The sequence below is a fragment of the Phasianus colchicus genome, chromosome 1 (assembly GCF_987193195.1).
Source record: "Phasianus colchicus chromosome 1, bPhaCol1.hap1.1, whole genome shotgun sequence".
Taxonomy (NCBI): Eukaryota; Metazoa; Chordata; class Aves; order Galliformes; family Phasianidae; genus Phasianus; species Phasianus colchicus.
In genome coordinates, this window is record NC_143436.1 from 189,537,162 (window position 1) to 189,561,183 (window position 24,022).

Consider the following 24,022-nt stretch of genomic DNA (forward strand, 5'->3'; position numbering starts at 1 on the left):
TGATTAAAAAAAGAAGATCAAGCAAAACTAGAGCACAGTAGAAACTCCTAGTAAGGAGTGAAACAGGGACCGGGACTGTGACACTGATTTTCCTGTGAAGTTTTCAGCAGGCAGACTAATCTCAGACACGTGCTGACCTTCACACACTCTACCTCCTAAACTTTCTGGGTGACTTTTCTCCCCCCAGCCCTTTGCTTCCTCCATCTCCCAGCAGGGCTGCCTGCAGGATCTAGTGATCATGCTTCCGGACAAGGCTAAGCAGCCTCCACCTCCCTCCCTTCCCTGCTTCCCTCCCCAGCTACTCACTCCCTCTCTCCCCTCGGGCTGGCAGGATTCCTGGGGCAGAGCATGCAATCAGTTTGCAGGGAGCAGCCACTGCAACAGGAAAGATGCAGAAGCACAACCAGAAGGAGCACCTCTACAAGCTGCTGGTGATAGGGGACCTGGGAGTGGGCAAAACTAGCATCATCAAGCGCTATGTCCACCAGAACTTCTCCCCCCACTACCGGGCCACCATTGGGGTGGACTTTGCCTTAAAAGTCCTCAGTTGGGATGCTGAGACTGTGGTACGGCTGCAGCTCTGGGATATTGCGGGTAAGTACTGAAGGAAACCCTGTTCCCAAACCATCTAGAGACTATAGACAAAATATAGATCCGTATTTGTTTGTACCACTCTTTAAATTGCCTTTGTGGTGAGAGGAGAGAGAACGTTAAGGTAGCTTGAGATTTTGGAGTTGCCACAAAGCCAGCAGATGCATAAACAAGGGATGTCAGAGCAAAACTTGTCCTGCCTGATTTGTTTCCCAAGCCCTCAGACGTGTATGGGGACATGGACTCCTCTCTCCAGGTGCCCTGACTCTTCCCTGCAGCTGCCACATCATTAGACTCACAGATCTCTGGGATGGGAGGGAGGTTGACAGGAATTTTTTGCTCATCTAGTTAAGTTAGTGGAAGAGATGAGGGGTTCAGTAAGATGGCTACTGTGATTTTAATAGTTAAAAAATAACAAAACAAAAAAAAAATCATGGTGTCATTTTGATCACAATACGTCTTTTCCTTCCTTTTCTCTCTCTACCACCTTCTTTGTGCCCAATAACATGTAAAAACTTCTGCAGCCATTTGAAAATTGTTTACATTTGTCCAGACTTCTGGTGGTTAAAATGTATTTGGTCAGATTTACTTATCCTCCAAGAATAAACTACTTTATTTTAATTTTACTTTAGTCCAGAATGAAGAATCTAACATCAAGAAAAAAAAAATAATAATAATCTTGGAGGGGGAGCAGCTGAGAAAAAAAAGAATAAAGAAGTCCATCTCTATACGTGCATATTTACATTATTAAAATAGGGAATTGGCATTGTTATAGTCAGTGTTTTGTTTTTTTATATTTGTCTTCCAATTAAAACCACAGCTTTTACTTTTTGCCAAACCCCTTCCTAGACTTGAAGGATTTTTGAGTCAGTGGGCAAAATAGAAGCTGTGTATGGCATATTTTGCGTGCTTCCTCATGTAGCATACAGGAGAATCCAAGTTCAGCAAAAACACAGCTGAAAGGAGGGCATCTTTAAAACCCTAAAGTAAGACACTGTGTTCATTAAGTAGGGAATGAAGGTGCAGATTGCATCAGCTGTTTTAGGCAGCTGTGCCAGCCTGTGGGTTCAGGGTTCTAGTATGGTGTTGTGCCGAGTGAAACTACTGAAATAGGAAAATTCTTAACATTCATATCCATGGAGGGTGTGCCTTTCTTCCACAGTTAGCTGACTCGTATCTGAGCACTGAATTTGGCACTGAGGTACTAAAACTTATGCAACAACACCGCTTTGTGCAAACCCTCAGCCTTTTTACACAACCATATAGTTTTGGGGCTTTATGGTAGTAAATAAGCCCACATCCAGTATTCAATATTACAAGTCGGAATACTGGTGAAAACATTGCTTTTATTGCTCATCAGTGATTGATTGTAATGATAAATATGTATACATCCATCAAAATTTTTTTTGTGTGGGAGAAAAAAAAAATAATAGTAAATTCTGAATGCATTAGGGACTTAAAGAATGTATTTTGCATGCTTTGTTTCAGAGATTTATTACACTACTAATCATGTGCTGGCGAATCATATGATGTAGCTTTCAGTCAGGCTGCAGAAGCAATTGCACCGAGTTGTAGTACTGAATGACTAGCATGCTTTCTGAGTTATCACACATGACAGAGAGAATTACAGCACAGTACTAAATTTCATATGAATTGCTCAATTCAGAGCATCTCTGTGAAGGTCAAGACAGTGGCCGGTAATAAACAGATTGCTGTCTCAGTTTTAATGATTTCTGTGTAAGGAGCTGTAGCTGTTGATGGCTGTACATAGAAAATAAGTTCTGCAGGTAACACTCTCCATTCAGAGTAGCACGGAGTTACAATAATGCATCTGACTGGTGAGAAAAAAAAGCGTTTAAAAATGAAAGTGAAGTGAAACTGATTGGGTATATGGTGGGAGTGGAAGTATTTTGTCCTTGTGGCTGTCATTTGTCATCGCTTGCAAAGCACAGATAAATAGGGGTAGGAGCAACCTCTGTCTTTTGCCAGAATCTCTGTTACTATGTCACGTTTAGCTTTGAGGATAAAAATTATCATAGAAAACAGTTTGGGTAGGAAGGAACCATAAAGCCCACTCAGTTCCAACCTCCTGCCATGGATTGGTTGCCACCTCCAGCTCAGGCTGCTCAGGGTCCATCCAACCTGGCTTTGAGCACCTCCAGGGATGGGGCATCCACAACTTCTCTGGGCAACCTGTACCAGTGCCTCCCATCCCCATAGTAAATAATTTCTTCCTAACATCTAACCTAATTTTCCCCTTTTTTATTTTAAAGCCATTCCCCTTTGTCCTATCACTATTAAACCATGTAAAAAGTCACTCCCCTTCCTGCTTATAAGCTCCTTTCAAGTACTGGAAGGTTGCAATGAGGTTTCCCCAGAGCCTTCTCTTCTTCAGATTGAACAAGCCCAGTTCCCTCAACCTTTCTTCACAGAAGTGCTCCAGCCATCTGATCATCTTTGTGGCGCTCCTCTGGATCCACTCCAGCAGCTCCTTCCTGTACTGGGGGCCCCAGGCCTGGAAGCAGTACTCCAGATGGGGCCTCATGAGGGCAGAATAAAGGGAGACAACCACCTCCCTCTCCCTCCTGCCACTCCTCTGTTGATGCAGCCCAGGATGCTGTTGGCCTTCTGGGTTGCAAGAGCACACTGCTGTCTCATGTTCAGCTTTTCATGCACCAGAACCTCAAGTCCTTCTCTGTAGGACTGCTCTCAAGGAGACTTCCAGTCTGTACTCACATCTGGGATTGCTCCAACCCAGGTGCAACACCTTGCAATTGTCCTTGTTAAACCTAGTTAGGATCTTATGGACCCATTTTTTTCAAGCCTGGCCAGCTCCATTTGGATGTCAGTCCTTCCTTCTGTTCTGTCAACTGCACCACTCACTTGGTGATATCAACAAATTTGCTGAGGGTACACTTGATTCTGCTGTCTATCATTGATAAAGATGTTGGACACAATGCATTTTCTCTCTTTAACCAAACTTAAGGATGTTGGCTTAGCATTTAGGGCATTTTTACATTGAAGATAATGCTACAAACGTGTCAATATTGTTTTGTATCTGTACTTCTATATGAATATACATGTGTGCATATCTATATATATCAGATATCTCTGCATCTCTCACATTCTTATATCTCCCTTCGTACAGCCAACATTATACCAAGCATAATGTGTATTCTTACTTACACTTCATTATTTGTATCAGTGGGCAGTAAATTGTTTAATAACCTAGAAATAATTTTATCAAAAATATTTTGAGTAAAATTAATGTGAAGCTTATGTGTATTATTATTACTAAGAATATACCTGGTGACTTCATGGTGGAGTGGTGCACTCTAGCCACCTAAGAACCGATTTTACCAATTGCATACTTCTGATCACAGATATAAGAATAGGTACACATGGTAACATTCTCCTTCTCTTTAATTTCATCTCAATTTTATTTCACTGAATGTCCCAAACAACCTGCTGTGGTATTCATGTACTTCTTGAAATATGCCATCACCTCTACTGCTGTGTGAAATATCTTGAAATCTTGCTCCCTTCCCTCTGGTAGCTCTGCAGAAGAAACCACCTATTGCAGACAACATGTCCAGATGTTTTTGCTATTCAGTTCTCTGTAAGGCTCCTCTCTGTGCCGTTGTCCATGTGTTGTCCATGTTTAGTTGTAGACTTACTGCAGGCAGCAGCTCTCTGGGAGAGGCATGGGACAGAAAGCAGCACTCAAGAGCCTTCCCCTCACCAATTTCTTCTTCAGAACCATTTCAACACTGCCGTTATCCCTTCTGCTGTGCATGAGCAGGCTGCATTATTCACTGTTAACAAATACATATTTGTATTTGCTTTTACAAAGCTGGATCTCGACTCATAAGCACTTGATCCACTGCGTTAGAGACATCCAGGCAATACCAGTGACAAAAGACCAGTTGAATTGTTTTCCCTGCAATTTCCACCTTCAGAAGCAACAATGTTTGCATAGATATAGTCACATGACTTAGTAATTGTAAATTTGCTGGGACTATTATACTCCAGAAGGAGTAAAGAGGCAATTCAGCAATGCAAGGCACAGTGTATCCTCAATGGTTTAAACTTTTAGTGTCTGCTGAAGATTACAGTACATACGCATAAATAAGATAGTCATGGTGATTTCCAGGCTAAGTTACCTTGAAATTACTGTTCTACAATCATAAATATGTCCCTCACTGTGATGGTTTTATTTCAGCAGTGCTTTGATTGGATCTGAGGGCCTGATTCAGCCCATAGGTTGCTTTTCCACATTTTGGCATGCCAAATGCAGGGTGCCTTTTGGCTAACTTTCAGTTCTACAAAGACAATGACTTGACTTCAGGGGTGAAAATTCTGAAAGGTGCTTTGAAGTGGAAGATAAAATGTGTTTAAATCTTTTGCACAGTTTCTAACTTCTCAGTTTTGGGTAAAGACCACTGGTTCCCAGCTTTCCCTTTGTAGGATGAGGGATAGTGGCAAGAAGTGAAACTCGCTGTAAAACTGGGGTTTAGATGGTTTTAATCAATTTTTATCTAAGCTATTTTTTTAGATACTAGCACTTTCTCATTAGTTTTTGTAGTGGCTTGTGGAGATTGCAGAGTTCTACAACTTGTTCTTATGTAAGGTGCATTTATATAAACTATAAAAGTTCAGGTGTTTATAGCTTTAAGCTTATCAAATGATACCTTACCTTGCTGCAGGGGTGCCTCTGATGTCAGTGTAAATGTATGGACAGGTACAATTCAGAAAGCAAATCCTTCTTTTGAATGGAAATCTTGTTGCTTTAGCACCTTCATCTGTTTGGGAGCACTTCAAAGTGGATCAAAATTTGTCTTGTTTACCAATTAGGCATCTTTTACTGAACCAGCTGTGTGTTAGCTACTACTTTTCAGCTCACCGGGGTGTCAAGTAAATCGAGTCATAAAATCACAGAATATCCCGAGTTGGAACAGGCCCATCAGGATCATCAGGTTTAACTCTGTTGTTGATATTTTCCTGGTTTCAAGTTTGTCAGTTCCTAGGTTGTGCTGCTTTGCCTCCTTGGGGAAGCTTATGTGACCTCTTAAGTGACTATCCCAGCTGAGAAGATGCCGTCTGGGTATCTTTTCTCAGTCCCTGACTAAAAAGAGACCTAGTCTTAGTCAGTGAATGTTAGTGAATGAAGTTGGGGCTGGTGAATCTCAATGGAGACCATCACCTCACTGCACTAAAATCTTCAGTCCTGTGGGGTTTGATGCCAAATGCTGCATAATGGCCTTGTAAGAGGTGCAGCAGAGCACAGTGATCCACAAAAAAGGTTTAACAGGTTTCTGGTTTTTCCCATTAAAAGCAAAACCCACCTGCCCCAGATTCTTGCTATAAAGCATGTTCTAATGTTCAAGACTGCCTGTGAGATACCAGTGAATACCTAGTGGTTGATCTGTTTTCTAACGTAATTACTGCCTAAGCCATTGCGCTGCTGGAAACCTGAGGCCACATTCAGACACCTTTAATACATCAAACAGTGCCTATTTTTGTGAGTAATTCTGCAAAAGGAAATGGTTTTAGGAACCTCATCTATTAAGATAACTGTTTGTTCACATAAAGTGGGACCTTTGGAAAAAAGTCTTCCTGGATGCTAAGACAATATTTTGCACTGCAAGCACAGCACCGACAGAGTTCCCTTTCCAGCTTTGCCTTTCAGCTTAAATAAAAGTAAACCTATTATGCAAATGATATAATACTAAAAGTCTGTGGTTAAAAACCACTTATTTTCAAAGTTTCATAATGTCTTTATGCCAGATATGTTCACATATTAATTGCAGCTGATAGGGAAGAAGATCATTTGAAAAAGGGGTCAGACACTTTAGTCAGCCAGCAGCTTCATTTCTTTGCTTTCTTTGAAGTGATTTCTAATGGATGTTTGTGAGCTCTCTCTGCCTGCAGAAAGCAGCTTTTACAGGTACAGGGGCTTTTCTGTCGAGTGAAAAACCTGGGTATCCACAAATGCAGTTGAAAGTAGGAGAAGAAGTTAGTGTCATAGAATTTGTCAGTGTTTTATGAGCCACTATTAGCCAGAAGAACAGATCTTTGGACCCTTTCCTTCCTCCTTGTGATGCATGATTTATATGCTGTAAATTAATCATTCAGTGCATGTTCTATAACAAAACATCCTACCTATCTTAGAGAACTGTGTCACAACAACTTTCACAATGTGTAAGGTCCAAGTTCAGTTATTCTTGTATCTACATCACATCTGCAGTGTAAGCAACAAAGAAATTTACATGAAAAGTAAGAAGTATTACTGTAAAGCATCAAAAACAAACTGTATTTGTTGTTTCTGACCTCACTGAGAAGACGTTAATCAGATTTCTGTCTTTTTTTTGCATATACCTTCTAGTAGATGAAAAGCATTTTCTCAGCAAGGAGATTGCTGGATAGCACATGATTTAGCCATGAATCTGATTTTCCCTTCTGATAGGAATCATAAGACATTTTAATAAAGAAAACCATATGAAATTTTCAATATGACCTTATATTTTCTGGATTTTTTTATATTTATATGTTGCTTTATTAATGGAGAGCAGTGTTTGTTTAAGGAAAAAAAAAAAAAAGTTTAATTTGGGGAAGTCAGATACAGATTGGTTTCTGTGTCCTTCAAAAGACCTTGCCATTGCTGGAACAACTATTGCATAAAACCAAAGATGAATATAAATAGGTGGTATTGTCTCCATGATGTGCATTCAGTAAATTCCAAGGGCAGGCCCTAAATCTGCCTGGTCAGTGCCATTTCCATTAAATGCATGTTCTAGAAGCCCAGGTCTCATTCCAGCTTTGTATTTGACAACACATTTAATCACATAAAGCCTCCACAGGTAACCTCCTTGAGGTCAGACAAACTGGCAATCTTCTTGTCTTCGTAACCTACTCATAACTACATGCATCCAGAAAATAAGGCTAGAAACAGGTTTCCATGGAGCATTGTCTATTTTCATAGCTTCTTTTCCCAGCTGTGGAAGCTTATGATTAAATGCAATGCCTGTCTTGCTTAAAGATTGCTGTGTTAGATGTTTGGGGTATTTACAATTGTTCATTTTTAGGTCACAAGCTTGGCAGTAAAGATCAATGGAAATTCTTTTCACTTCAAGGAAAATGCTGTGTATTTTTGGAATTTTTTTTTTTTTCAATTTTCCTGTGAAAATAGCATACATATTAACAAAACCCTTATCACCAATATATCACATCTTAACATCATTGACTTTTTTCACTGTTAATCATATGAAAATTTGATACATTTCCACACTGAAAACCTAATGTTACCTTTTTCCTCACAAAAAAAAAAGAACAAACACAACAAAAAATCCTTGTCTCTAAATATATTTCCATAAAACTCTTTGAATTCAGCAAATAAAAGCATAAAACTTCTAAACAGATGTAGTCTGAAACCTCTTCTCCCACCACTTACTGGAGCAATATAGTTCTTTATATTACTACTGCTGTGCTGGTTCAGATAATGCTTTCCACTTCTGTAAGGCTTTAAATTCACCTTTCTCACCTTTATGCTTTGCTTCACCAGTAATTAAGTTCATAACGAGTCTAATGTCTAGTGTTGCTCAAGTTAATTAAGTTATGGTTGAAAATATGCAGGACTTTCATGCAGAAGGAGATCAACCGTGTTAGATATTTCCCAAATAATAATGTAGTGTAGAGGAGCTTCAAATCTCATACCTAGATCTTTTGTGACTCTTGTTTAAAATCCTATGAAGTGTACCAAGAGCCATGGTACTTTCCACAGAAATCCCACTTAATAAGACTGAAGTTCAAGCTTGTCATACTGTTATTGCATTTCCTTGCACGCTTGCTTTAAAACTCCTCTAACTCCTTTTTCTTGCTATACTTTCATTCTCATACAAATGAGTCTAGCACTGTAGTTACGCTTATTTAGACAAATATTAGCTTTCCAGAGGTATCAGACTTACGAAATCAAGCTCTAACTTCAGTAGTGTTGCACTAGAAAATGTGCAATGTGAAATACTGACTTAGATTGGAAACAATGATTTTTACAAGTTGTTTTTTTTTTTTTATTTCCCACATTCATAACCACAGGTCAGGAAAGATTTGGAAACATGACCAGGGTCTATTACAGAGAGGCCATGGGAGCATTTATTGTCTTTGATGTTACAAGACCTGCAACATTCGAAGCTGTGACAAAATGGAAAGAAGATTTGGACTCTAAGCTTGTTCTTCCAAATGGCAAACCTGTGCCAACAGTCCTCTTAGCAAACAAATGTGACCAGGGAATAGATGTTCTTATGAACAACGGCATCAAGATGGATCAGTTCTGCAAGGAAAATGGGTTCGTGGGCTGGTTTGAAACATCAGCCAAGGTAATGTTTCAATTTCTTTTAAAATGTTTTTCTTTGTACAGAGAAATTGGTTCCCAAAATAGCTCACAGAGTTGAAATGCCTAACTTGCAATGCTTCTATTTTGGTGGATTTAATTACTGGTAAATTTGAAAATTCATAAAGCCTTCTGTGGTAATTTGTATTTTCCTTAGGTGTTTTATTCCAAAGCAAATTATATGCAATGATATGAAATGCAACTTCTCTTAAGATTATAGACCAGCAGCAAATATACAACCGGACAACAACATACTTTGTAATAGCCTAGGGAAGAAGATGACTTTTGGTAAGATGCAAAGCCTATTTCTTACAAGGATATGATTTTTTTTTTCCATAATTCTTGCATTGAATGTTGTCTCTAAATATTTATATAACCGCTGTCCTTTAGAAATCTGATCTGAGACAAGAGCTTCATTGTGTTAAATTCCAGAAAGCCAATCCATGGTAGCACTCATAGTAGTCTAAGTGTTGTAAGCTCTCATTCTTAATGACCTTTTCATAATTGCAGAGCTGACATACTAAGACTGAGGTTCTATGAAAGGGAACTGTCTCAAAGACCCTATTTGACTATATGACACCTGCATATTGTTATAGTTTGTGAAAGATTGTCATAACCTTGGGACTTTTCATTTATGTAGTTTAATTTGAATAAAGAACCCGAGAAATTGTGATAGTAAAACTTTAATAATTAAGTAAGATAGTAAACTTTAATAAGGTTACCATGCAGGAACTATAGAAAACTGCTTCTAGATACACCTCGACAAGATTTCTGTTTATGAAGAAAGGATGTGACCAAGAATAAATAAATATGCAGAACAAATACCCACCATTGTATTTTCAAAAGCTGTCAGTATGTTTAGTCTTTTAAATGCTTTGCATTTCCAGCCTTTTGTCTGCCTTCAATTTTGGCTCATATTCACAGAACTGAGGAGAGGAGTGTTTGACCCCTTCTGATGCTGAATGGGTGTTTTTGAATAAATATGTTGTCCCCACATACCAAATTTCCACCTACATTTTCATCTCAGTGCCTTGAACCATGTTTTTCCTCTAACTCTTTAGAAGCAGAGTGAGAAGCCTGTGATGTGGCTGTCTAGACACCTCTCAAAGTAAATGGAGAAAAATGTACCTTTCTGTATCATCCTGAATTGGACACATCTCCCTAAAAGGAATATTAGCTCTCCATTTACTATCAAGAGATCTTAACTCTCTCTATCCTTCCTATAGCTGTCTAAAATTAGCTTCTATGATTTACACACTTATTATATTTGCATAGTTTCTATCACAATGCGACCAATTTTTTTCTATCACATTCAATAAAAAGATAGGAAATCTCATATTGTGATTCCTGTCATCAACAATTGTATCCAATTAATTTCAAGTTGCTGGAACCTGAATTTTTACTATTTCAATTATTTCATTTCTGTCATGACAATGATTTCTAGAACTACTTCAGAACTACTTACTCTTCATTCCTGACATGTACATGAATCTACATTTCTTGGGGACAAAAATCAATTCACTAAAAACTCAAGGTCTAATGGCAAAAACATCACCACCACCAAAAAAAAAAAAACAAAAAAAAACCTGGGAAGAAATGTACAGCAGATTTGGTTTAAAATGCTTGGATCTATAAGGTTTATAAAGATAATGTAAATTTGATGGAACAGAGGTACAGGATAGATCTTGGTCACTGATCTTTAACCTATGAGAGAGGAATCTGAATTCTAGAAATCAATTCCTTCTGTTCACCTCTTAAGAGCAACACATTTCTAGTGACATGTACAAACAATTTCAAAGGTGGCATGGTGATAGAGTGCCTTGTCTTGGGCAGAACTGTGGAAATGCAAAGGACAATTAAAAGATATCTCAAAAGAGGAAAATTCAGACTAAGTTTCTCTAAGCCAAATAGGCTTAAGATTTTGAGTTATTTAAAAACAATAATCATCTAGATTCTTCTTACTTCATTTAGCTTAGAAATAACTGCTGGCCAAGCAGTTCTCTGCTTACCACTGAAGTCATGTTGAAATAGAAAGTAATCCACCTATGGCAAGACTTGTCTTCAATAGCCATTGAGGGAAGAAGTGAGAATTTAGGCCCCCATTCCTTTTATCAAACTATTTTTTGAAGATACAGGCTAGGATCTGATATTCTGAGATCTCCACATCTAATCTCCATCCAGAATTGTAGGCTTTAAAATGATTCAAAGCAAAGTAGTCACACTAAGGACAATGAAATCACAATACTTAGGGTAAATTAGATCACAATAATTTCCCCATTTGGTCTTTTTTTTTTTTTTTTTTTTTTTTTTTACTAAACAGAAGTTCTTATAACTATTATTTTAAAATATTAGTTGTAGATATATCCAGTATTCTTTCAGCCTAGGGCATATTAAATAATAGAACTTGGGACTGGGGAAAATAAGAACCTGCCTATGGTTGCTATAGAAAATAGAAACTCTTTTCTGAAGTGGAATAACACTGACAGAGAAGTCATATTGCAGCTAACAGTTTTAGCAGTTCAAATAAGTTATAACTCTTTTTGTGGTATCCTGGAATAATTAGGTCTCCAGAGGTTTTCTGCCAACATGCTTGGAAATGTTATCACCTTCATAACAAACTGAATATGATTTATACGTTTTGGAAAAACAAAGGTGATTATTTATAAAAATGCATCTTTTAGTTCTAGTTGCCTTGCAAGTTGTATATGTACCTACCATATTTTATGCTGTCAATGGTTTGAAATTTTTTTCTATAACACCAGAATATTACACCAAAAACATCACTGTATTATTCCCTGGTGCCATTCTTCTTAACAACTTTAATATAAATCATTTGAGCCACCTAATGTATTCTCTTGTGTTAGCCTGGATTCTTACATTAATCTAAAGGAAACATTCATCCTGTTCCAATCTTCTGCTCCCTACAAAGATAAAACTTATTTTGACAGATTCTCATGTAAGAAGAACCTTGTTGGGCAACAGCACAATGCAATATAGTCATGTTTTATATATTGCTATAAGTCCAGTAGAGAACCTGGTGTCTTTTACATGTGTCTCTGGTTCACTCATATTGATTAGGAAATTATTTAATGAATTGCATTGAAAGAGAGGAGATTTAGAATGGATGTTAGGAGAAACCTCTTTACTCAGAAGGTACTGAGGCACTAGCAGAGGCTGCCCAGAGAGCTGTGGGTGCCCCAGCCCTGGAGGTGCTCAAGGCCAGGTTAGATGGGCCCTGGAAAGCCTGCGTTGGTGGCTGACAACCAGCCCATGGTGGAGGGTTGCAACTGGATGGGCTTTAAGGCCCCTTCCTACCCAACCATTCTATGATACGATATTGTATAATATTGTGGAAAATGTGTTTTCTTAAAGGAAGAAAATTTCTCATTCCTGTTACACATGTAATTATCCAGCATGTCACTAGTGTAACAGAGTCCACTCACTTTTTTGAGTCTTTAAACCATCCTTGCCGATGTTTCCAGTTCAAAGATGAAAGCTTTTAACTTGGATTAGAATAGCGTCAATGTTAAGCTTATTATCACTTCATAATGAAAATGGAACCATTCATCAGAACAGACAAATCAGGCAAAACGGAGTGTGTGTTAAAAATACCTGATTCTGACATGAATTTAAATATCTTACTTCGTCCATAGCTGTGTTATGATTATGCTTGAGTCCCTCATTCCATGCTATAATCCTGCTGTCAGCATCAGAATTAGGTAAAAAGACATTAAAATTTTGCCCACATTGTCCAGAAGGTCTGGTAAGCAAGCTTTTCAGGTTCTTACCAGCAGGGGCTTGCAGACTGATTGCTGAGACCTCTAGGCTACTTGGACACAACCTATTTGGACCTGGAGAAAGTTATATCATCTTTCCTTCTTTAGGAAAGGTAGCTAATAATGTGTCCTTCCTGCAGCTTGTATAGAATGTAGCTCCCAAATACTGGACTAGGCATCAGGAGTCCTCTTTGCCACTATTCTGCTGGATAACCTTTCAGAAAGTCAGTCTATCCTCTGACCCAGACTCCTCCAATGAGTAATGTATTGCTCCTTACATTGTCTTTTTAATTTGCCCCCCTCTCAGAATCTAATCCATCTCACTGCACAGAACCATAGAAAATACTTTGACTTCTGCCATAAACCAAGATGTGAGGCTGACATCTCGACAGAAGATTTCAGTTCAGATATACAAACATATATATGTGTGTGTGTGTGTGGAATACATTGTTGATTTTGTTTCCTGGAACTAAAAGAAGAGTTGCTTCAGAGCACACAACAGGCATCAGATCTATCCAATAGCTCTCTGGATCACTGTTATGAAATGTATTGTTCAGTGCTGGTCACAGAACTGTGCAAAAGGGGCTTCCTGAGGTCATACCCATCATACCTGACACCTTGCTCAAGCAGGGGCACCTAGAGCAGGTGGCCCATGATGGAGTACAGTAGGATTGTGAAGATCTCTGAGTTTGGACAGTCCCCAGCCTCTTTGAGCAACCTGTGCCAGTGTTCAGTCATTCCCACTGTAAGAAATTGTTCTTTGCGTTCAGATGAAATTTCACGTGTTTACCTATATCTACCTCTTACATAAACCTGGACGTTTTGACATTTCCCTCCAAAAAGAAAATTCATAATTTTTTATTCCAAACAATCAAGTTGCTCAGTTTAGGAAAATCTTATATCTAACAGAACCTTTGGCTGAGTCTGTGTTAGGACATACTGCTCTTATTCCTCAGCCCTGGCGGCTGGCAATGCCTCTAACTGCAACCAGCATTTCCTCAGGCAGACTGCCCTGAATCCACACTTGATCTGCTTCTCCTGATAGGCAGGTTTCTTACTGCAGCATATTCAATGAACTCTAACAATTCAATTCCAGAAATTATCTTGTTCTTGGTAGTGCAGTCACGGCAGTTCACATCTGTGAGTTTCATGTTCATGCACCTGGATGCTTTTTAACTTGTGCTGTTATGTTTTCCTAGAAACCTAACCATGGTGATAAAACACATCTTAATAAGTCTTTGCTGCCAGTACTTTCCAAGGAAGCTCTGATAAGGGAGTTCATGTAGCCATTCCCACAAATTGGTTGCTCCAGAGGAGTGCAGATTAAAAGGTCTTTAAAGCCTTATCCCTGCTCCTGGATTTTATTGCATGATAGAAAGAAAATGGGGAAACTACGTGGTTGACACTGAGTTCCACGTAATACCAAGGTGTTCTGGAATTTGCAAATGTTTACTTATGAGAAGCTGATTTTCTTCAGCTCCAGTAGTAGAGTCTAGGGTTCACATCTCTAACTGGTGATGGTTTAGATGTTCCAAGTGCCCTTTTTTGGCAGATATGCTTGCACACGTTGTTATAACAGTGTAAAGTTGGAAGGGATCTTCAAAGATTACCTAGTCCAACTGAAAGGCTACTTCAGGGCTGATCAAAAGTCAAAGGTCATTAATGAGGGCATTGTCCAAGTGCCTCTCGAACACTGACAGGCATGGGACATCAATCACTTCTCCAAGAAACCTGTTACAGTGTCTGACCCCCTTCATGGTAAAGAATTTTTTCCTAAAGTCTCTTCAGAACCTCCTTTGGTACTTCTTACTGCTGTTCTCACATCTGGTCATTGGTTTGCCCTCTTGGTTGCTAAGGCATGCTGCTGTCTTGTGTTGACCCTGCTGTCACCATTACCCCATGAGCTGAGCTCTCCAGTCACTCATCACCTTATCTATGCCCATGTCTGACAGTTCTCCATCCCAGATGCAGCACCCAGCATTTTGCTTCCTTGCACTTCACACAGTTGTTGACTGCCCAACGCTCCAATCTGCAGATCCCACTGCAAAGCTTCTCATCCCTACAGGGATTCAAGAGTACCTCCCAGCTTAGTGTCATCAACAAACTTGCTAAGGATGCATTCAACTCCTTGCATCCGGATCACTGATAAAGTGCTGAATAGATGTAACTTCAGAATAGAGCCTTAGGGAACACTGTTGGTGACCAGCTGCCAGTCAGATGTAGCCCCCATTCACTATGACACTTTGAGTTCTGCTCTTTGTCCAGTTCACCATCCAGGGTAGCACGAACCTGTTTTTCTCACAGTTGGACAATTTGAAGGGAAGGTCTTGTGATCCGCAGCAGTCATCACAATTCTTTTGGTGTTTCATGTAGAACAAAATGTGTAATAGTGGCAACAGTTAAACCATTTCTACATAGAGAGACATTTCACTCTGTTCTCTCTCATATATATATATTATTTTTTTTTCAAACATAATTTTATTTTTAGGCTTAATGGGGTCTATGTCCATGTTTCAGTACGATCAGCAGCGTGTCTGTGATTATTCCTCTCTGTCCAGTCTTATATCTTGATTGTTTTTTCTTTGTATTTGCTGGATGGATTTGCACCTGCTCCTTTTTCTCTGTCCTTTCCTAGATTGCTTTCCAACACCTCCTCTTCACTGAAATTGTCAGATCCCAGGGTGTCTGTTTGGATAGCAGATCACCTCCTACTCTCTGCAGCTGCTTTTCTCCCTAGGAGAGTATTGATTTTTTTCTTTTATTTATTTATTTAGTTAGTTAGTTTTTCTTCCCTTACGCTGTAGGAGGAGAGGCGCAGAAATCAATATTTCATTAGATAGATCAGAATCAAGCAATGTCTGGTCAACAGAACTGGAACAAGGATTAGGGTTCTAACAAAAGGCAACAACAGCATCAGAAGGGGGGTGGTCAAGGCATAGAGCTGCTTTGGTGTCATGAGCACAGACTCCTTGCAGAGAGTGACTTAATGTGCTGCTTCTCACCTGTACCACATCTCAGCTGTCATCTGAAGCATGGGAGGTTCTGAAAGTCAGCTAGAGGCTGGAGGCTAGAGTTGGATACAAACTTAAGAGCAGTAGTGCTGGCTGTAGAGGTCACCCTTCCTCTTTTGCTCCCTTATCATCTGGCAGAAATTTTCAACTGCAGTTTGGACCACTCAAATACACATTCATTCAGGAGTCACTGGGCCAAAAGCTGGATGATAATATGACTGATCCAGAACACACTGTGGATGGGACCTTTTATTCCTATCATCATTGCATAGAATTGCAGAATGGCTTAGGTTGGAAAGGACCTTATGATCATCCAGTTCCAACCTCCCTTGCCATGGAATTTATTCCTTTCCACTAATTCAGAGCCGAGAGCAGAAAATTGGTAGCATGGCTGGAAATGGAGTTGGTACTCTGGCATAGAGGAAGGTGGACATGAACTGAAAATCAGGAGTTATTCAGGTGGAATGGTGAGAGCCCAGCATAAACCTTATAATAATCAATAGATCTGTCAAACAGTAGACTCAATCTAAAATGCAACTAGCAGAGAAATCAGCAAGATGAGTTAACTTTGGTAATTCATTTCATTAAAAAGGAGAAAGAGCAATGCAGAAAAAAGAAAAACATTTCATTTCAATTTTTTCCAAACTAAATATTTTGAATTTTTATGTCAAAACAATATTCACATGTTCAGTTTTGGCTTTCTTCCCAAAAAGCAAAAAGAAGGTTTAATAATCTGATTTTGATTTGGTTTGAGTTCTACTTGAGGTAGAACAGCACTGCCTTTCTTTCTGAATTTCTAGTTTCAGGCATCTGGAATTTCCTCTAGCATCAGTGAGGATAAGAGATGGTCTCCTACACCCATGTTATGTCTCTGGAATCAGTCCCTCTTTCACACTCAGATAAAATGCTGATCTTATATCTCTGACAAAGTGGATTGCTGTTAATACATGTCAACATCAATGGATTTGGGCACAATCTCAGAGAGTCACTAAGGCATTCTTGAAAAATTAAGTGCTGCCATCCAAGAAGAGAAGCAGCACATAGCTAAATGAAGTGCTTACCAGTCAGTTAATAACAGAAAACATGATGGGAAAGACTCATGGCTTTTTTCACATTTAGCAATCCTGTCTTATCGTTAGCTCACTAAGCAGCTCTGAGACATTTCTCATCGCCTGTTTTTTTGTAAGAAAATTTCACGGTGTCTTGAGAAAGACTTTTGGTGCCTGCCTAAGGAATTTGCTTGTCTGGTCCCAGAGAACCACGTGATGCTGTAGCCCTTTGACAGCTCAGTGCAGACCTGATTCTCAGCTCTTTTATCTTTCCAGGCGTTACTATGCAAATGGCTTGTCTGAAGATTTCTTTTTTATTATTTTATTTATTTATTTATTTATTTTACAACCAGTGGATATTCTTTATAGGACAAAGTTCAGATGTTTAAATTCAGTTGTGCAATTGAAGAATCCTGTGAATTGTTGGCACTAATTATCATTTTCAGTTAAATCCACAGACTTCAAGTCTTTATTGAGGTACAAAAGTGAGGCTCACAGCGGAGTTTGCGGAGCTTTGCAATAAATTGCAAGAGGATTAGAAATCAGCCTCACAGAATCCATTGCTTTGGTTTTTGATCTCCAGGCTGGATGTGGCTCTGGGCAGCCTGTTCTGGTGGTTGGTGACCCTGCACATAGCAGGGGTGTTGAAACAAGATGATCATTGTGGTCCTTTTCAACCCAGGACATTCTATGATTCTGTGATCTTTCATGTAATTGCACCATCCCTATTGAAATGCACACATACACTTCTTCAGTTTATTTTTTATAGCTAAACTTCATACTTCTCATCTCATCTGACTACTTTTTTGAACACACACACACACACACAAAGGAAGTGTTTCACATTAAATTTTGAGGCTATTTTGTTAGTTGCTGCACTGATGCTGAGCATTTGCTGAAGGTAGTCTTCATGGCATTGTGTGTGTGGGTGGCTGTGGTCTCAGTACAGCAAGCCTCAGGTACTACATGGAAATGTGGACCAGCCTTAAATTGCAAATAATATATAATTTTCTTGGAGCAAGAGAAGTAAGTGTGTATACATCAACACATATATTCATATATGGATTTACAGACATATGTATTGTTGGTGTGTGATACGATATTCCATATCAGCAGTGAGTTTCAATCTCTTGCCTTAGAATCATGGAATCATAAGGTTGGAGAAGACCACTCAGATCATCTAGTCCAAATAAAAGTCGCATAAAGTACGTGCCAATAGCTAGAGTGAAAGTGAGCATTTTATGCAAGAAAACCTGACTTTTCATTCCAGCTACACTGGTGGCTATCATTAAAATATCCTTACTATCCTTACTCAGTATTACTGCTTATTTTATATATTGTGCTGAGCTGTGTCTCACTGATGAGTTTGATTCAACTCTGCTTAGCCCGCAAACAGAATAAGGGTTGCTTCAAGTTGAACATGATGTGGAAGGGAGACCCTTGCAGGAACAGACATGCTGTGCATTTCAGTCTGAGTCCCTGGGGTGAGGATTTCTGTCTTGAAAATAAAACCAGTGGTGACATATCTCTTCTGAAGTAACACTTTGGAGATAACTCAGCCTCAACAAAAAATAACTGAGGAATCTTAATGATATAGAGCTTATTTTTTCCTGTTTTGTGAATAACTGGAGATTGTATTATTTGTTTTCAATGAAACTATTCATCTGAAATTTCATTGAAAGCAGTGTATACAGTAACCTCTCCAAAACTGTGGAAAAGTCTCTTAAAAAGTAAGTCATTAATGGCTGTAATTGCTGATAGAAAATTATTACTTTGAAAATCAGAGTTACAATCATTCAAGTCGTGATATATGGATTTGGGAGCTTTACTTCAGGCATTTGTCTTTAACATCTCTTTAGCATTTATTTGTTTAGTTTATCAAAACAATCATATCACCAAGACTTTGGGTAATTTGAAGTGAGATCTGTGTATAATTTAAAGGAGATGTGAATTATAAAATACATGAAACCTCACTAATTAAAAAAAAAAAAAAATCTTACTACAGTAAGCATTATTTATTAAGGAAAGTAAACTTTTGATGTTGCCCAGAGAAAAGTTTAATTACATGCAGCAAATATGCAGCATAGTGCAATTAATATTGACTAATCAACCTCTTTCTCTTTCACTTGCAGGAAAATATAAACATCAATGAAGCTTCCAGATGCTTGGTGAAACACATAATTGCTACTGAGAGTGATCCAGTTCAACCTATTGAAACAGATATTATAAAACCACACTTGAATTCTGGCAAGATTGTCAGCTGTTCAGCTTGCTTTAAATCCTAAGAGACTTCCAGGCTATTGCAAGAGTGAACAACTATAATTCACAGTGTATACTTCATCCAAAGTACCCACCCTACCCAGATTGTCCATAAACAGATTTCAGTCTTCTCAAAAAACTACTTACATTCTTCCATAATTTGTTAACAGCTAAAATTTGTTGCAAACTTTTCATTGATAGCAACTATTCAAAACTACCATTGATTATTAGTCAAATAAGACCCATGATGATGGCTGTGTTTTCCTGGTTGGGTGTCACCATCAGTGATATCAAAACCTATTTCTCTGCAATGTGCTTTCTGAAAGCTCATTTTCGAGATGTTCCTGCAGCAATAACCTACTTATTCCTTGCCTCTCCAGCCCATCCTCTCAATTCCCTGACCAGACAACCATCATCATTACACTGTTTTGCTTCCCATTATACTTGAATGATCTCTTTTTGCATGAGGGCAAAGATGATGATAATTAAGATATAGGTGTTCAGGTAGAGGCAACAAGAACATGCAACATGAAATATTCCCAAGTTCATTCTCCTGGATGAGTTGGCAAGGCTGAACGTGCAGCAACCATTCATGTCATTCAGTTCTTTAGAAGATCTCAGACTGTGAGACTGAAACTGTGGCAGTTTTTGGTGTCTCTCCTGAAGACTTACAACAAGTAAAGGGTGATAAAACAGTGAATCAAAGGTAGTCTCACAGGTGATGGAGCTGACGGGTTTCAGAAAGGTTATCTGTTCCAGACATCCAGCATCTCCTCTGAAAAAACTCAGTGATTTTGTTCCTACCTCTCCATCCCTCATGCCGTGTGTTCCACAAGTCCCTGAATGCATCCTCTCCATTACATCGATTCTCGTAGGAAATTTTTTCATGATGTAATGATTAAACTTTGCAGGAACACATCTTTATTGAATAGTAGGATATATGTTTTCTGAGAACATTCTCATAGAAAACATAATTTTGTGCATGATCATAGAAATCAAAATGAAGCAAAATGGAACAGTCTTGAAGGTAAACACTCTTGGAGAATTTGCAGCATTTGTTGAGCTGCATTCTGGAAATGAAATAGCTGACTTTCAGAATCTCATGAAATATATGTGGACTCATGCAGACAAGTGCCTGGACAAAAAGTCTTGACATCTGGTTGCAGGTCCGTGCAAGACAGACTTTGCCTGTCTCTTGCCACAGACAAATCACTTCCACTTTCTTGTTCCAATTCAGCCTATTCCCCCTGAGCTATCTCGCCCTGAACTGTGAAGATAGGTCAGTGGCAAGACCTATCTTCTGAAATGAGTCTCTGTCCTTAGAGATGTGTAACACCATGGAGATGGCAGAGTGTTACACAGGTGTTTGTAGACATCACTGCAATACTCCACAATACTTCTTAGAGACAAAGGAATAAAGCTCCCAAAGGCTAGCAAATAGGTGATGGCTAGGAAAAAAACAAAACAAAAATCTCCATTGTGATCTTATGCTGTGAAACCCATGGGGTTCAAGCGTCACTATAGCTCAGTCTGTTACTGAATGCTCTGTTACTATATAGGCTCTGCAGATGAGAGCCAAGGATGGAGATGTGGCCCTTTGTATGCTCTGCTTACAGCCTTAAATGGATACATTTTTATCATAGGATTTTAGAATAAGAAAGCAAGCTTTGATCTTAAAAATAAAAAGGCACATCCATGATTCACCTGTACACACACACATAGATTAAAAAAGCCCTATCCACACGTATGGACTGGCTTTTTTCAAGTAGAGTAACTTTCAGATCTTGATTTCAGTGTCGTCCTTTAACACAGGCTCCTGCTACGATCTGGGTCAAACACCTTTCTGCCTCAGTTTCCTCATCTGTAAAACAGGGATTGATGTACACACCTACCTCACAGCACTCCTTGGAAGTTACTGTTGGCACAGTGCCTTGATATGTTATACAAATGCCAAGATGTATTATGTCTCAGAATGAATTATGAGTGCCCTCTAGCATAAACACATGGTGTTGTAATGCCCTAATGTTTAAATCTACCCGTGGCTTGTCTGTACTGCAACAATTAGCTCCAATTATTCCACCTCAGTTAACCTGGTTGGGGTTGTAAAGCAGCATGGGGTGCATGGGATGATTTGATTAGCTGCAGATGTGCTGTAAATGGAAACTGGCTGCACGGATGCCATGGTACTGGTTTAATAATCTCAGCAGCTAGGCTGTAATTAAGAACTACTGCCAGGTCAGTTATTTCAGATTTAAAGCATTATTTAAGTCAAGCTGTATGGATGCCTTAGTAAGGTTAACACTTAATTCATACCTTCAGCTAGCACTGTGGGGAACACAAGCACCTAGGCAGATAGATAGCTTCTAAAAGGCTTCATGAGCCAAAACCCATGCTTTACATGTAAATGTAGATGCCTCAAGCAAAGGAAGTTGCTGTTTCTTCCCCCAAATTTACTATGTACTCATCTTTAGTTATCTTGTGATCACTTATCTTTAATAGCTTTTAGGCAACATTCATGTTTATGACAGCTAAAAAGTCTGGGATAATGGCAATTTAAAAATAATAAATAAAACATTTAGAGGATATATAGTTTTTGTTTCTGATTGTTTTTGGTTTTTTTCATTATTATTTTTTTCTTTTAATTTTGCTTCAGTGCGTTTTATAAAGCTGCTTTAACCTCTGGTCTCAATATCTGTTCCCTGTATTCCTGTTGTGTCAGATTTTGCTGCAGTCACAGTTTTGGGACAAATATCCTCTGATAGATGAAGGTCAGAGTTTGGTCCATTTCTAGGCTAAACATTATATGATGTCACGTAAGACCTAAAATCATACATATTTATACTACAAGAATAAGAAAAATATGAAGAATTAAGCTTCCTTAGGAAGTTATATAACTCCAAATATTCATATTTTTTTTGTACTCAAGTGGTAAGAACCTGTCAAGTCTCCTTCTATAATGCAATAAATGTATGAATGCCACCTGGGCATCTACTAAACAGAGCCTTTGCAGAAAAGGTGGTTGTAGGCAGGCCAGAATGGAAGGTTTCATTTGGAATTAATGAGCTCAATATGCTGATACCTTTTCAGGAACAAATGTAATATTTAGTTATACTCTGTCAATCCCAAACAGATTGGATTTCTTAATTTTTTTAATTGATAAATTCTATATTATGCTTTCTTTGCTAATTGTTAGGGATCAAGAGTCTTAATTGCATGGCCATTTCGAAATGAAACATTTTTCCTTTTTACAATAAATAATAAAAGATAGAATCATAGAATCATTAAGGTTTGAAAAAGCCGATAAGATCATATAGTCCAACTCCCAACCCATCATCACCATGCCCACTAACCATGTCTGTCAGCACCACATCTACCCAAGTGGGTAAGAATACTGCGAACTGGATTTAAAATTCACAGTCATTACAGTTCTCTATAAAACCTCAGGATATCCCAGCACCCAGGACCATGGGATACACAGCTGATGTGCTGGACATGAAGAATGAAACGCAAATACTCATGAAAAATGGGTAAGCATCTCTGCTAAAGACTTCAGATAACAACTCAACCACAACACCAGCAATGATGGGGTGTCTTCCATTTTCTCAAAAGTTGAGACAAGTAGTATCTCATGGTCCTAAATACATTTAGGTGATCTTAAATAACTTGGAAAGTACATATACCTAGAACGAGAAAATAGGAGTGAACTGTAAATTGTGCTCCTTTATGACTGAAAGATCATGATCATTATTTATTTGACCAGGTTGGATTTTCAATAAAGAGCCATTTGAACACTTAAAATTCGAGTCTTCTCATACAACACTTTTAAGATTATACTTTTTCATTGAGCTTTTCTGTTCAGGAACAGTTGTTCCCGACTACTTTCTTTGTGATATTTTGTCTTCAGACTACCTCCCTCTCTCTCTCTTTCATTTTTTCTTCCTTCTATTTTAATTTACTTGACCATCTAAAAGGGGAGGGAGGGTGAAGGGGCATGTTTAAAGAGCAATTTTGTTTTACTTCTTGAAACAGCATGTTCAGCTGGCTGAAGCGAAGTTCTTAAATACATGGGGGAGCACAATTTTATGTCAATTGCCAGCAAATGGTCAATGGAAATATATTTTATTGCACCAATATTTATGCATGTGACTGCAGATCCTATTGTAATTAAAAAAAAGATATTTCTGACTAAATGTGGAATATGAGTGTTTTGTTAATTCATTAACTTTGTAAGAATATACAAATAGGCAGAAGTTAATTCAACTGTTCTCCTCCACAGTCAGTGTATGATATATTCCTAGTGGCTTTGTTTTTTGCTTTTTTTTCCCACTTGTTTCTTTGCTTTTGTCTTTGCCTTTTTGGCCTGGAATAGTTTCATTTAGACTGTTTCCTTTCTGTACATCCTCTTTCACAAAGCATCCAGGTTAGCATTTGACATTGATTAAAGGCTTGCATGTCTGAGAATGAAACTTCCTACTTTTTTCATCCATTCATCATCCCATTCAATTTGCAATTCCAGATGCAGTTTTTATAACTCTGCCTCTTGAGAGAGCTGTAATACAAAGTCTGTTTTCTGAAGGAAGAAATTTTGGCTCAGAAATAGATGCATCATCAGTTTTGGGGCTCGTTATTAATCACAACCTTGGTCTTGGAAGTCTGACTGGGTAATAAGTGGGCTACATTTGCAAACCAGGCAGCATGCATGTTTAGGATGTAGAAACTGCATTCATCTTTAGGTGTCAGGGCAAACAGGTGCCTGCAGCAATGCTACACATTGACCTTTCATGATTCTCATCTTGTGCCTTCAGCTGTTATATTGTCTTTAAAAAAAAATGGTGTGTGTTTGCCATGTGATTCCAGACTTTATTTTACAATGCTTTTCTGCAGCCATTCACACCATTCACACACACACACACAAACATTCTGGTTTCATTCCCTTTTCAGCGAAATCTG

The 24,022-nt window shown here is 38.6% G+C and overlaps 1 protein-coding gene across 1 annotated transcript; it reads left to right on the forward strand.

The window, feature by feature from the left end:
- The first annotated feature begins 247 nt into the window (after positions 1 to 247).
- On the forward strand, positions 248 to 21,649 carry RAB38 (RAB38, member RAS oncogene family). The gene is made up of 3 exons (XM_031612425.2): positions 248 to 594; positions 8,683 to 8,963; positions 18,946 to 21,649. Exons 1-3 carry the CDS (start codon positions 390 to 392, stop codon positions 19,096 to 19,098), a joined length of 639 nt encoding a protein of 212 aa, XP_031468285.1. The 5' UTR covers positions 248 to 389; the 3' UTR covers positions 19,099 to 21,649.
- Positions 21,650 to 24,022: the final 2,373 nt, after the last annotated feature.

Excerpts from the sequence above, each read along its gene's own strand:
- RAB38 (XM_031612425.2), top strand. The coding sequence starts at position 390 with ATGCAGAAGCACAACCAGAAGGAGCACCTCTACAAGCTGCTGGTGATA. Across the intron at positions 595-8,682 it reads GCAGCTCTGGGATATTGCGG|GTCAGGAAAGATTTGGAAAC; the intron begins GTAAGTACTGAA and ends TCATAACCACAG. Across the intron at positions 8,964-18,945 it reads GGTTTGAAACATCAGCCAAG|GAAAATATAAACATCAATGA; the intron begins GTAATGTTTCAA and ends TTTCACTTGCAG.